Consider the following 15,084-nt stretch of genomic DNA (forward strand, 5'->3'; position numbering starts at 1 on the left):
CTGTCCCCAATTGCAGCTTTGGAAGAAGACCTCCAACCTTCAGACACGAGCACTGAGGAAATGCCCTTTTATTACAGAGATACAGCACAGCAGACCAGCTGTACCGTCGTGCCAAACACAAGTCCAAAGGCCTCTGGGTCAGATAGGCTGGGATCCTGCTTTTGGAGAAGTGGAGTGGCTTCAGACATTCCTGAGGAAAAAGAGTTCTCCTGGGTGAAATGTCCAAAGCCCAGGAGGTTGCTGAGAGAATGGGAAATCGCTTGTGATGAGCCATGGGCAACTCATTGCTGCTGAGAGACAAGTGATTGAAAATGTTTCTTCAGCGTGTCCTTGAGCTCCTGGTTCCTCATGCTGTAGATGAGGGGATTCACTGCTGGAGGCAACACCGAGTACAGAAATGACACGACAGCATCCAGGGTTGGGGAGGAGATAGAGGGAGGCTTCATGTAGGCAAACATGCCAGTGCTGATGAACAGGGAGACGACGGCCAGGTGAGGGAGGCAGGTGGAAAAGGCTTTGTGGCGTCCCTGCTCAGAGGGGATCCTCAGCACGGCCCTGAAGATCTGCACGTAGGACACAACAATGAACAGAAAACACCCAAATGCTAAACAGGCACTGACCACAAGAAGCCCAGCCTCCTTGAGGAAGCCCGAGTGTGAGCAGGAGAGCTTGAGGATCTGGGGGATTTCACAGAAGAACTGGTCCAGAGCATTGCCTTGGCAGAGGGGCAGTGAAAATGTATTGGCCGTGTGCAGCAGAGCATTGAGAAACCCACTGCCCCAGGCAGCTGCTGCCATGTGGACACAAGCTCTGCTGCCCAGGAGGGTCCCGTAGTGCAGGGGTTTGCAGATGGCAACGTAGCGGTCGTAGGCCATGACTGTGAGAAGAAAATACTCTGCCGGTATAAAAAAGAGAAATAGAAAAAACTGGGCAAAACATCCTGCGTAGGAGATGGCCCTGGTGTCCCACAGGGAATTGGCCATGGCTTTGGGGAGAGTGGTGGAGAGGGAGCCCAGATCAAGGAGGGAGAGGTTGAGGAGGAAGAAGTACATGGGTGTGTGGAGGTGGGGGTCACAGGCTACAGCGGTGATGATGAGTCCGTTGCCCAGGAGGGCAGCCAGGTAGATGCCCAGGAAGAGCCCAAAGGTCAAGAGCTGCAGCTCCCTTGTGTCTGCAAATGTCAGGAGGAGAAACTGGGTGATGGAGCTACTGTTGGACATTTGCTGCTGTCAGGTGTGGGGGACTGTTCTAGGAGGGAAAAAGAATAAATTAGGGGAGACTTTCTAAAACATGAAAGCCAGTTCCCATACCCCCTCACCCCTCTACACACACACACACACACATTTCTAGAAGCTCTTCCTTCAGCTCTGTGGCTGGAGCTCTCGTTGGTGTCTCATGAGGAGCAGGACCTGTGCCTGCTGGCAGCCAAGGCGTCAGCCCTGCTCTGCAGCAGGGGGTTCACGGGAACAGAGGGGGCAGAGACCAGTCCTGGGCTTCGACTTTGTCAGCAGAAACCACTCCTAATGCAAAAGGGCTGGTCAGCACCTGCACTCCCCATGCCAAGGAACCAGGAGGGCAGAAGGCAGTCAGAGAGGTTTGGGGGGGGGGGGTTACAGCTCTCCCATTTCCCCTGGCAATTTTCTTGGATGCCAGAAACCCTCAGCACTCCTGCTGCACTGGAAGGGAACGGCAGAGCCCTGTGAGGCAGGAGGATTGCCTGTGCTTAGTGCAGAGGGAGGGGAGCTGGTCTGTCCCTCCGCCTTGTGCCCAGCTGCCCTGGGCTTGCACCTTTCTCAGGTGCAGGAGGATCACAATCCCATGTTACCCTGAAAAGCAACTCGACCCTGCTGGGAGCAGAGGGATCCAGTGCACACCACTCAATGTCCCACCCTTTCTCAAGGTCCCAGCACCCCACTTCTATCCAAGGACACTCTTGCCTCATTTCACCAACTCAACAGTATTTCCACAGCTCTGAAGTCTTTCCGTTCTCCACATGGCATTCAGATAAAACGGAGGTTCTACTCGACAGTTTTGCATCCTGGAGGGCAGCTCAAAGCTGGCAAGGACACCTCAAGGAGACAACCAAGTGCCCTAGAGACGGCATCTCAAAAAGGAAGAGTCAGCTCCTACTCAGGCTCCACGGACTGCATGGACCAGACCCTAGGAGGTGACAGGACAGCTGGGACACTCGTTCCCACGGACACACCTGCATGGGAGCACACCCAAGGTCAGTGTGTGACTCTGCAGATGAAGCTCCCATCCCCACAGAGACTGACAGCAAGAACAAGAGGACAACGCAAATAAGAGAGAGAAGGGAAAATGCAGGGAGGGTCCAGCTGAGAGAGGCCAGGGCAGAGGCAGCCGCGCACTCAGGGCAGCATCCCCCTGCCCCAGCTGGGCACGCCACCTCCCAGACCCCTACATGGCCGGGCAGCTGCTCTCAGCCCCTGTGCTCTGCAGAGGGCCCTGGGCACGGGGCTGGAGAGCTGCAGCACGGCTCTGCTGGAGCTCTGGCTGCAGAGGAGCTGCTTCATGGCTTGGACCCCCGGAGCCCTGAGGGCAGAGGCTTTGGTGGGTGGGAGGGGAGGCAAGGGGGCTGGCTGAGAGGAAGGGCTCTGCATGGGAGGGGAGGATCAGGAGGTTTTTGAATTCTCCCTCCCACAACATTCCTGGTTTTAGTTTCCTCTCATTCCCAGATCATATCCCTGCTGCCTGGAGAGTTTTCTTCTGCGAGGTGTTTCCCTGCCCCTTGTCTTTTCCCTGCCAGCACTCACACATCCCATCCCAACCGCTGTGCACTCATCCCAGCCCTACACACGCACAACTGCTTGTAGGGGACTTGTTAGGGACATCTTCCTGTTTGCAGGTGGAAAAGGGCAGGTCAGACCAACACTGCTGGGTCCAGCAAAGGTGATGCTGGTGCTGTCCGTAGGCAGAGGAGTGGCTGGAGGCACTTTCGGAGGCTGCTGTCAGATCTACTGGGGACTCTCGCTTACAGCTCAGCAGGCTGAGTGACTTGTTCAAGCACGAGAGCTCCTTTGCCTTTTCTCCCCCCAAATCCCCAACAGTAAGAAACTGAGAACACAGACTCAGGAGAGCCCCTTACCTTTGTAGTGATCCCTACCTTGCCCTTGAAAAGTGCCCTCAGAAATGTCCTGGGGAGGTTGAGGAGCTGTGAGGAGATCTGAGCCACACAGCACCCTCGTGAAACCAGAAGGACCCTCTCCTGCCACCACCTGCTGCTTCCACCCACAGCTTCTCCCTGCGCTGCTGTTGGGAGCTCCCTGGGCAGGCTGAGTGCTGACCCTGGCAGGAGACAAAGTCCCTGGAATGGCACAGAGTCTGCTGGGATGCAGGGACCCTGCTCAGAACGAGAGCCCTGGGCACCCCTGGCTGCACACCCGGCTTCCCACTCTGCAGCCAACATGCCCTGTCCCTCTGACAGTGCAGCAGGGAAGCTGCAGGCTGTGGGGTGGGCCAGCTTCAGGAGATCGTTCCAGGCACTTGCACCGTCCTTCAGCCACAGACTTACCATGTCAAGGGCTCTGAAGATGTTTCTCCAAGCGAGCTCTCCTTTCTCCTCCCACCCCACACTGCCTTTAACCTCTCTCTGCCTGGCTCCTCTCCCCTCCCTGCCTGCAGGCAGCACCCCCAGCCCTGCTCCTGGGCAGAGCTGTCTCTCTGCAGCGCTGCCCGCTTGCCAGCAGCTCCCTCCACCCCAGGAGCCCAGCCCAGCTCAGCAGCAGGGGAGCAGCCCAAGGCAGCCCTTTCTCTGCCCCCTCTGGGCTCCCTCCAGCTGTCCCTGGGGCTCCAGGAGAACCTGCTCTCAAACAGGCTGAAGTCATCCTGAGGTTTTTCTTTCTCAGCTGGAGAGAGAAAAGATTTCAGAGACAAAGTTACACCTAAAAAATCACCTTTTTTTGTCTCATTATCAGACAGGACACCCAGGCAGTGACAGGCAGGGACCTCCTTTACCCCTGCTGAGGGAAGAGATTCAGCTGAATCAATGGAGACATCTCACCCTGCAGTTCTATTCCTGGCATTCGAAGGAGACTCAGTTCCCTCCCATGCCTGCCACAGACCCACAGGAGGTGGGATTCCTCTGGCCTCTCTTCAGCTCTGCATAAAATAAGCACCTGCATATGAGAAGTCTTTTCTCAGCTCCCCTGGGAATTCATGGAGGTGAAAGACAAGAGGGAGGTGTTCAGATGCAAAACCCTGGCCACATCTGAGTTGCCAGAGGTGATGTAAGAGGCACACAGGTAACTGCAGGCTCTAATGGAGAAGTTTATAGAGACAGGGCAACATCTCAAGGATCATTTATGAGCACAGGACAGCACAGGACCTACAGGAAAGCAATTCCCATTAGGGCAGGTCTGTCACAGAGGCCCCAGACAGCATCGATGAGAGCTTGACTTGGTGCCCGTGTGCCATTGACTGATACGATCGATGAGTCCTCAGATGCCAGGAGAGCGGCAAAGACTGTCCCTTCTCTGCCCACCAGCGTCAGGCATTGCATGAGCACAAAGCAGATCACACAGGGATCTTTACCGGCTCCTTGAGGATAAAATCCATGCAAAGACCAAGAATTTTAACCGTGTGCCTGGATACTGTGTCTTCCAGGACAGCGTCCTCCAAGCACAGGAAGGGTCCATATCATAACCCAACTGGAACTCAAAGAGGAATTCAAGGGCACCAAGATGAATTTTTGGTCCTTCAGAAACTGTTAAAGAAGAAAAAGCGATAATATAGGGCCACTGCTGAATTTAGTGAGAGCAGGTGTGGATAGATCTGAGATGGTCTGTGACCCCTTTGCCTCAGTTTCTACCAGCAAGGTCTCCAAGGCCTTTGAGCTTTGAGGCAGCCTTTGAAGGAGAGCAACATGGGATGGATGGGGGTCAAGGCAGGGGTTACTTGAGCAAACTGTACTCTTCCCAGTCCATGCGACTGGAGGGGCTGCATCCAAGATAGCTGAACCAGGAGGCACTGGTTCATCACTATGCCACTAAGAACAGCACTCAGAGTCGGTGAGGTATCTTTAAAACCCTATTGATTAGCACTGACATTATAAGGAGAGAATCATGCAGATAATCGTAGGTCCCTTTAACTGATGGGAACCCCAGGGCATGTGGCACTGAACGGGCCTTCGACCTGAATGCAGCAAACCATGCAGACCCCATCCATAGAGGACAGGCCCCAGTTTTGGTCATTCCAGCTGCTATAGGATTTTCTTACGAGGAAACAACTCTATTGATCATCTCTACAGTCAAATGAAAATGATTTTTGCGTGAGAACTATTTGGTGCTGTGTTAGGTAGAGGCAAGGCCACGCAGGAGGTGTAATGTCCGGTAGAGAGTGGGAGCTGCCTCCAGGCTCTTGTGTGACCACATGCTGCTGAGGTTGTCCTGCTCCCAAGGGATCTGGGCAGCACAGCGCGGGTTTGAAGGCCACGCTGTACGTGCAGCACAGCGCAGCACAGCACTAACTGCCCGAGGTACAATGGTGTTCTGGTCAGGATCAGTGCCCAGGTTTCCCTCTGAGAAGTCTGTGTTCCCCTACGGTGACACAGCTGAGGGGCTGTGGCCCAAATACTCATGGCCAGGAGGAGCCCCCATGGCTTGTCACAGCCCTGTGACATTTCTGCACTAAACAAGGCGTGGTGGGACAGCTTGCTGAGCACTGGTGCTGCGCTGGAAGGATACAGGCTGTGCCAGAGGCAGTGGCAAGGAGGATGAGGGTGGGGGCATGCCCCCAGTGTGAAGGAGCAGCTCAGATACATGAAGCTCCTCAACAAGATGGGCAACAGGTTGCGTTAACTTGTGTGAGTGAGGGTTAGAGGAGAAGACAGTGAGGGTGACACTGTCTTGGCAGTTATGAACTACTTGATGAGGGCGGGTAGGCAGAAAAGGTCTGGGAGTGTCCAGGTTGATGAGCAGGTTCCTGTTGGGAACGGGAAGGGCCCTGGCAGCCCCTGGCCATACAAAGCCACCCAGTGCCAACAGTGTGGAGGCTGCTGGGATGACTTCTGAGCAGAGATGCTACAAGGGCCACCAAGGGGAATGCTCCCCTGGACCTGGTCGTGGCAAACAAGGAAGAGCTGCTCAGGGACGCTATAATCCGTGTCAGCCTTGGCTGTTGTGACCAGGAAATAGGGGGGTCCCAGGCAGGAGAGGGGCGCGAGGAAGGCCAGCAGCAGAACACAGACCTGGGACTGCAGAGGAGAAGACTTTGATGTCCTCAGGAGACTGACACAAGTGGGGCCATGGGAAGCAGCTCTGAAGGGTGAAGATGCCCAGGCAACCTGCTAGGCCTTACAGGACAGCCTCCTCCAAGCAGGACGAGGAATCGGCCGGTGAGCAGACTGGACCTGACAGAAGATGCCAACTGGAACCTGGGAGCAGGGAGCAGCTTCATTCAAAATGGGAAAAGGATGGCTGGGTAGTGATAACTACAGAGGAACAGGTAGTTGAAGCTAAGTCTCTACCCAAAGAAACGTCAGCCCAGCCGGAGGAAATAAGAGCTCTGCTGAGAGCCCCAGAGCCAGGGAAAGATAAAAGGGTAACGATCCGGATAGACTTCAAGTGTGCTTTTGGAGTTCCACACGCCCATGGAGTTATTTGGAAGGAAAGAGGACTTTCAGCTGCAGAAGGAAAACATATTATACCTGGAGATGTTGTTTTGAGATTGTTAGATGCTGTGCCCTCACCAACTGCAGTAGCTATTATGCACTGCAGAGGACATCGGAAAGGGAATACTGCCCAAGAACTGGGAAATAAATTGGCAGCCCGAGGGGCAAAGGAGGCTGCAGAACCAAGCGAAGTATTAAATTAAATTCCTGAAAGAACTTTGCCACTACCAGAACAGGTAAAGGATGACGACAAGGATCCAAAATTAAGAAAAGACTTAGACACACAAACAGAACAACAAGGTTGCGTTAAAACTAAAGAGGGAGAATAGTAGTTCCCTTTCATATTCTATGACATTTGGTAAAGTCAGAACATGGTCAATCTCCTTGGGGAGCAGAGGCACTCTACACCTTTTTATCTCGACAATTTGTGGCCAGAACACGTTACAGAAATCAAGTCATTTACCGAGAGGTGTGAGCTCTGTTTAAGACATAACCCAAAGAGAGAGACTAGAGTTAAATTTGGGAACACAGGAAAAGGGAATGTACCAGGCTGAGGGTGGCAAATAGATTTTTCAGAACTCCCTAGAAAAGGAGGGTCCAGATACCTCTTAGTACCAACTGACACCTTTTCAGGATGGCCTGAAGCCTTTCCATGGAGAACTAATAAGGGCAGGGAAGTAACTAAGAACTTCCTAAGAGAAATTATTCCAAGATTGAGGGTACCTGAGACAATGTCCTTGGATCGAGGACCTCGTTTGGTATGTCAAGTAGTTCAACAGGCTAGTAAATATTCGGGAATAATGTGGGAACTCCACACGGCATCCCGACCCCAAGCTAGTGGACAGGTAGAAAAGATGAATCGCCTCATTAAGACACAATGAAGTAAAATCTACCAAGCAAACTTTCTAAGGTGGGACCAAGCTTTACTTTTAACAATAATAAGACGAAGAACAAAACCCAGAACCAAATAAAAGGTTAGCCCTTTTGAAATAATGTATGGTAGGTCATTTCCCACTCACTCTAAAGGTGAGAATATTCAACGAATAGGAGAGGATCAGATTAATCAGTATGTCATATCTTTGGGATTGGTATTGAAAGGTATTAATAAATTGGTGCTATCTAGTCATCCCGCAGGACTGGATGCGCCTGTTCACTCCTACAAACCAGGAGGGTGGGTGTACGTCAAGAGCATTTCCGGATCTGCCTTGGATGAGAAGTGGGTGGGACCATTTCAAGCGCTGCTAACTGCCTACACTGCTGTGAAGGTCCAGGAACTCACCGCGTGGATCCGCTTCTCCAGAGTTAAGAAAGCACCAACACTGTGAAGACCTGATGTCACTGGGCCAACTTCCGTGAGACTGTTGAAGAGATGAAGTTAACAGCTCTATGTGTCATTTTAGGGTGGGGAATGGAAAGAGTTGCCTTTTCCCCCGGTTGGCCCTTAACAGGAGGAGGTTATTTGAGTTGCCTGCGTGGATCGTGTGGATGGGTGAATGTGACCACAATTCAGAAAGGAGATGATTTTATGTGCCCAGCAAATCAGAACAGTAAGATTCTAAATATTACCCTAAGGGGTAATTGTTCAAGCTGGAGGCCAGCTCCTACCAACAGGAGCGTAACTGAATGGCAGAGGAGGGTCTTTCTTTCCTGTCCAAGGCTAGTCGAGACAAATATCCCAATTCTTAGTGAAGGAGCCATATCTTGCTGTAATATAATGGGCATATCAACCGATTTAACACAATGTCAATCAAGAAATGAAGCAATTAATGCTGCTCTGTCCCGTACCTGATCAACAAGGGAGTTAGAGACGTTATTTTGTATGAATGCTACTCCTATAGGAAACAGGAGTTGGTGGGGAGATATGCTTACCATGCTCAATCCTAGACCCAAAGTTAATAAGGATCAGCTAGTTAGAATCTCACCTACCTGTGCGGAAATGGCACCAAATCAGCAGAAACCTGTGTTATACTTCAACACTTCTCTCCCAGCTACCCCTCCCTGTAGGATAAAGCACACCTGGTAGGAGACATTATTCGGAGGAGCTGGGACCGTTATGGGGATTCTAAATGCTGTGGATTTGGAAACTCTGCAAAATAAAGTAGGAAGAGCAGGGTTCGATGTTTCTCAATCTGGACGACTTCGGGCAGAATAGTTACCAACCACTTTTAAATCGTAGATCCGGTCCCTAAATTGTGATCACAGGTTCTTACATTTATTTGAGGTGAGCATTCTGAACCAATTGGAAACCTCCAAAACCCGAACTCAATTCATGGGCTGGATGGTTTGTACTTTACAGACTATTTGGGGAATTACTCAAAAGGACCAGGTACAGGCAGGCTTAATGAGGAATAATGAATTCCGGTGGAGACAATGATTGAAACAGTGGATCAGTCCGCAGCATTGGGTGAAGTCCTATCCAATGGAGTGCAGGAAAAATGATGTATTTTAACATCCCTCAGAAAGATCTCCTGTGCAAGTTTCTGACATTACCAACTGTTCTGTGGGTCTGGGAAGAACGAATATCCGTTACCTGAAACGAAAGGTAAATACATAGGGACAGATAATCGAACATATGATTTGGACCAATGTCAAGATACCTTAAATGGGAAAGGATGTGGCCAACAGTCTCAGCTTTATGAGCTCTGCCTACGGGAAGAGTCTATCAATAACTGCAAATGGACAGTATTATCCCCTGAAGTATTTGAAATGTCGGTGGAAGTCAATGCGAGGTATGTTTGCTTCGTAACAAATAACAGAGCAGTAGTAGAGAAATCTGGTCTAGATACTGCATTTGTAGGGTGCCTGAGAAATCTCACTCATTTAAACTGGCATGGGCAAATGTGTACCTTAGGCCCATACCGAGCAGCAAACTAGTATGTCTTGGCGTTCTGAAAGCTTGAACCTAAGTCATACGAGCCTCTTCAGAAAAATAAAATAAGGTTTTAAAGGAATCTGTGGAATTAGAGGAACATTGGAGATGAAGAAAGAAGACCATGGATGAGGCCATGGTAGAGACAATAATCACCAAGGACAAATTAGTAAAACGATAAAGCCAGAGAGTAGGTGATACAGCTCATAATTAGTGGGACATTGTCTCAGGTTATTCACCTTCTGCCCAGAAAATTTTGGGGTTTATGATGCACCCCATCCTGATGCTGATCGCAGTAGTGACGCTAATGACCTTCTTTAGAATCATAGAACAGTTTTGGTAGGAAGAGACCTTCAAGATCATCAAGTCCAACCTTTGTCCTAGCTCTGCCAACAGCACTAACCCACATCCCTAAGTACAACATCTACCCATCTTTTCAACACCTCCAGGGATGGTGACTCCATCCCCTCCCTGGGCTGGCTGTTCCAATGCCTGACAACCCTTTCAGTAAAGAAATTCTTCCTAATCTCCAGCCTGAACCTCCCCTGGTGCAGCTTAAGGCCATTTCCCCTTGTTCCATCGCTTGTTACTAGGCAGAACAGACCGACCCCTGCCTCGCTACCAATTTAATTGTTATATGTGGTGTAAGCTTAGAACTCTTACTCGCAGAATATGGGCCTTAGCCCAAGTAATGAAGTATGAGAATTTAGAAGATCTGTAAAAGAGTTTGCAGAGATTAAATAAAAGGGGTTGAATGAGAGGGCTAAGATTTCCTTGTATTTACCATGTTAAGCCTGGCTGTTTTAAACTACGTAGTGTAGCCTTTGAGAAACAGTTGATCTTATACCCTCTGTCTGTAGTTTACACTGTTTGTTAGAGAATAATATTTTTACAAGTTAAGATATGGGGAACTTGATCATGTGTTTGTGTCAAGGAAAAACAGTTTGTGTGGCCTTTGGTGTCTGGAAGATACAGACCTATCGACGTGTGTAAATAACAAGAACTTGGAAAAACACCCAAGTACAGTACGAGACCAGGAGACACAAAAATATGTTGAAAGGACAACTTAAGCATGTGCACCGGTTGGGGTTAAAGAAGGACAACGTGAGGAAGACTACAGAAGACCACCAGAGGGAGAAGAGTCCTCTACCATAATTAACTGTGCAGGTTCCAAAAAATTAGCATATAGTAATGGATTCTAGGAAAATCCTGATTATTGTAATTACTTTTGAGAGATGTAATGAATAGGCACGAGTTAAACTGTGCTTAAGCTGCTTTGTGAGACCACTTGTGGCAGAGCGATCCCCAGTACTGACCAGTGCTGCAACAAAGAACGCTGCTTCATGACACCTGTTGTTACTGAGCGGTCATCTCGGAATGCTCACCCGGCTGCAGATGTCCTCCCACCTCGGTGAGGAGCGTTAGAAAGCAGGGGGGTTTGGAAGCTCCGAATTTGGTTTCAGCATAACGATTCGTTCCCATAGATAAGCAATGGCAACAGCCCGGCTTCTTTGCAGAAGGAAAAGCAGCCCTGCAGTTCCTTAAGCCCCAGGGCTCTGCATCAAGCACCAACGCAGCAGCAGATCCAACCAAAACCAAAAATAGCACAAGACGTTTTTCACATCCATCAGCAATTACTTCTAAAAAAAGATTTCGGTTCACTCTTCTAAAACCTGAAGCCACCTAAAGGACGTGGCCTCAAGAGGTCAGGGCAGACATGACACAGCTCTACCTGCTGCATCTCCTCCCCCAGACACGGAGCAGCAGATGAAGCCCTCTCCAGCCTGTCCCACCCAGCGCCCCAGGAAAGGGCTGTCAGGCCTCTTCATAAGGCTCTGCAAAGGCACTGGCCTCCAGGACCCCCGTGCTTTTCCCCAGCCTGTCCCAATGGTATCAAACAGCTATAAAAATTCATTGTATGTATAAAAATCAATTGTATATATTCTGTTAAGATACCCTGTAGAGTCCCAAGCTACCTAGACCAGAGGTGTTCATTAACCGATGGTCTGTTCATGGTTAAGGGCAAAGATAATATGTTCTTCTTTAGGGATGGCTGCTAGGTGGGATTTATTACTCTAACTTTTTGTTAACAGTCTTTGAATCGTGACCAAAGGACAGTTTGAGCCAAAGGCTTTGACTCAAGGACATTGGAGGGTGGCACATTTGAGTCTGGGGTCTGCGGGTGATCGCAGCGCAGCCCGTTGACTCGATTCAAGAACCTACTGCACACAACAGGATGAAGGTGGAGAGATGATAGTGAGTTACAAGAATTAACTTGTTTATGTAGGAGAACCTGTTTATTATGTATTATGTATCCAGTATAACCAGTAACTGAGACACTTCTTGTTAACCTCGTCGGATCCTGGGGATGGCAGGACCTCCAGCCGGCACCGAGGGATTCTCGGGGAGAACCACCGATCCCCAGACCGCACTGCTCAAGCAAGTTCCCCAGGAGAAGTTAAAGGCGTTGTGTCATTATTGGGTTGGGGGACTGGTAACTGCCTGTCCGTAAGGCGTGGTGGAAACCCCACAGACCCTGAACTGGTGGTGCTGCTCTGCAGAGCAAATGGGCTGTGGTGGAAAGGGCCATGCTGGTGAGGCTGAGAGGCAGACCCAGCTCAGGTTGGCCACTGTCCCCTCCACCCCAGCACGCATACGTTGCCCCAGCAGCTCCAGAGAAGGTCTTGGAGAAAGGAACTCAAACAAGTAGGTACAGGGTCCTTTATTTGGTTTCAACACACAGAGAGCACAGCTCCTTATTTACACAAGTCTGTGGGGCACACAAGGCAGGCAGACACTGACGTAGAAATACGATGAAGAATGACAGCATTTTGTGGACAGCATTAATACAACCAAGAAGAGCAAAAACCCAGAGAAATGAAAGCAAATAACCTGCGAAAGAGATGTTGGGCCTGTAATGAGTTCTATTACTAGTGATACGCAGAAAAAGATGGGCAGTTCATTGCTGCTTCTGAGAAGCAATCAGTCATCAGTTTCCTCAGGGCATCCTTGAGCTCCTGGTTCCTCATGCTGTAGATGAGGGGGTTCACTGCTGGAGGCACCACCGAGTACAGAACTGCCATCACCAGGTTCAGGAATGGGGAGGAGATGGAGGGGGGCTTCAGGTAGGAAAAAAAAACTGTGCTGAGAAACAGGGAGACCACGGCCAGGTGAGGGAGGCAGGTGGAAAAGGCTTTGTGGCGTCCCTGCTCCGAGGGGATCCTCAGCACGGCCCTGAAGATCTGCACGTAGGACACCACAATGAACACAAAACACCCAAAGCCTAAACAGACACTGACCACAAGCACCCCAGCCTCCCTGAGGTAGGTGTCTGAGCAGGAGAGCTTGAGGATCTGGGGGATTTCACAGAAGAACTGGTCCACAGCATTGCCCTGGCAGAGGGGCAGTGAAAATGTATTGGCCGTGTGCAGCAGAGCATAGGGAAAAGCAGTGCCCCAGGCAGCTGCTGCCATGTGGACACAAGCTCTGCTGCCCAGGAGGGTCCCGTAGTGCAGGGGTTTGCAGATGGCAACGTAGCGGTCGTAGGCCATGACGGTGAGAAGATAAAATTCTGCTGTACACAAAAAGGCAAAAACAAATACCTGGGCAACACATCCTGAGTAGGAGATGGTCCTGGTGTCCCACAGGGCATTGGCCAAGGCTTTGGGGAGAGTGGTGGAGAGGGAGCCCAGGTCGAGGAGGGAGAGGTTGAGGAGGAAGAAGTACATGGGGGTGTGGAGGTGGGGGTTGCGGCCTATGGCAGTGATGATGAGTCCATTGCCCAGGAGGGCAGCCAGGTAGATGCCCAGGAAGAGCCCGAAGGTCAAGAGCTGCAACTCCCGTGTGTCTGTGAATGTCAGAAGGAGGAACTCTGTGATGGAGCTGGCGTTGGACATTATTTCACTGCAGGAATGGGGAACTGTTGAAAGAGGAGAAGACATTGACAAGTGAGGACAGATTTCTCTGAGCCAGTCTTATGCCATTTCTCACAGATTAACCATAAAATGGCTTTCTTTTTGGGCGGGGACTTCAGTCAATTCCTATTTGTGAGTTCAGGATTGACGAGCGGGAGCTCTGACCTTGGGCTCCAGAGAAGTCAGACCTGTGTTACTGCAGTGGTGTCAAACAGCCCGTACAGTTGGTAGATATTCCTGGACATGGCTTCCTTCAGCTGAGTGAGAGTTATTTGCCTCAGTGACCGTGTGACAACTGTCCCTACTTATTACAGTGTGATAGAGTCAGCACCCAGACCGGCTTTGTCTGAGAGAAAAGAGCCCAGGGAGGGACCCAGCCCTTCCAACTCTGCTCTCCTGAACAGCAAAGTCTGGGTCGGAATCACCCACGGCCGACACAGAATGTTTCTCACCCCATTTTCCATCTCCAGGCTCTCTCCAGACATGATAACAGCAGCGTGCCTGTGGGGGAGAATGGGGCTGTCACGAGGTTCCCATCCTCCCCTGATGAGGTGTCCCCAGCACGGGGGAAGGGCACTTCAACATTTAACCCCAGGGAAGTTCTCAGGCGCATGATAGATAGTGCCCAGCATCTCCGGAAGGCAGACTCAACTTCTTTACTACATGTCTCACTTCTGCATTGCCCACAGGCCCCCAGGATCTGTGTCTCAAAATGCATTGGAGACATCCCCCACCCTCCCACACCCCACAACACAGAGCTTCCACAAACAAGAAAAGGAGCAGCAGGAACAGGAGAAAAAAAACCACAAAGCAATACCCTGATCGTTCTGCAAATTGGGAACAGGAGAGAAAGGCAGCTGGCACTCGGGAAACCTTTCTCCTCCCACAGCAGATCACAGCACCTCCATGCTGGTGACATCCCAGGCCGGTTGCTCTCAGTCACTTTTCTCTGCAGAAGGAAGAGGTCTATGTGTCAGGAGAGACGGATCTTTGCTCTTCTGCAGCTGTGGCTGCAAAGGAGTCAGCACCTGCCTTGGATGCCCAGACTTAAGGGCAGAGGGTCCACGGGGGGCGAGGGAAGACTAGGGAGCCTGCTCAGAAGAACCTCTCTGTATTTGACATTGCATATCTCCTCCCTGAGAGTGCTCACTCAGCCCATCCCACACACTGTGTGCACAGCTCTGCCCTTCAGACCCCTCCTGGCAGCCAAGCACTGCCCAGGGGCATCTCCGTGGCTGCAGACTCTGATGGGAACATGAGTTAGTTGCTGATGAGGCTGGAGGGGTTTATGCTGAGGAGGTTTGTAAGCCAAAGGTGGTTTATTTTTGATAATCCCAGATTTAGAAACGTCCAAGTGAAATACATCTAGAGTTTTGGGAGGGACTCCTCCCAAACTGAGAGAATAATTTCCATGTCCAAAGTCTCCCTCCAACCCAGAGGCCGCTCAGAGTAGAAGACTGAAAGCACAGGCTCCTTCCCATTCAGGTAAACCCTGCCTTGATGTGCTTCTTGAGAAGCTGCCACTGCCAATGTACTGGGGGGGGATCTGGAGCAGTGAGAAGTCCTGATCAGTGCATCACCCGTTGAACAGCAGAAAATCCCTGCCCTGCCCTGCCCTGCCCTGCCCTGCTGGGGATCTGTCCTTCTACCCAGAGCTTCTCCCCACAGCTCCG

The 15,084-nt window shown here is 50.8% G+C and overlaps 2 protein-coding genes across 2 annotated transcripts; both read right to left on the bottom strand.

Moving 5' to 3' along the window:
• Nucleotides 1-281: 281 nt before the first annotated feature.
• LOC147412975 (olfactory receptor 14C36-like) lies at nucleotides 282-1,235 on the bottom strand. The gene has a single exon (XM_086480842.1). It carries the CDS (start codon nucleotides 1,218-1,220, stop codon nucleotides 282-284), a length of 939 nt encoding a protein of 312 aa, XP_086336968.1. The 5' UTR covers nucleotides 1,221-1,235.
• An 11,192-nt stretch (nucleotides 1,236-12,427) lies between these two features.
• LOC147412976 (olfactory receptor 14C36-like) lies at nucleotides 12,428-13,393 on the bottom strand. The gene has a single exon (XM_086480843.1). The coding sequence runs from the start codon at nucleotides 13,391-13,393 to the stop codon at nucleotides 12,428-12,430; it is 966 nt and encodes a 321-aa protein (XP_086336969.1).
• Between the last annotated feature and the right edge of the window lie 1,691 nt (nucleotides 13,394-15,084).

Source organism: Leptosomus discolor, unplaced genomic scaffold (assembly GCF_034619465.1).
Source record: "Leptosomus discolor isolate bLepDis1 unplaced genomic scaffold, bLepDis1.hap2 HAP2_SCAFFOLD_35, whole genome shotgun sequence".
In the NCBI taxonomy this organism is placed as follows: Eukaryota; Metazoa; Chordata; class Aves; order Leptosomiformes; family Leptosomidae; genus Leptosomus; species Leptosomus discolor.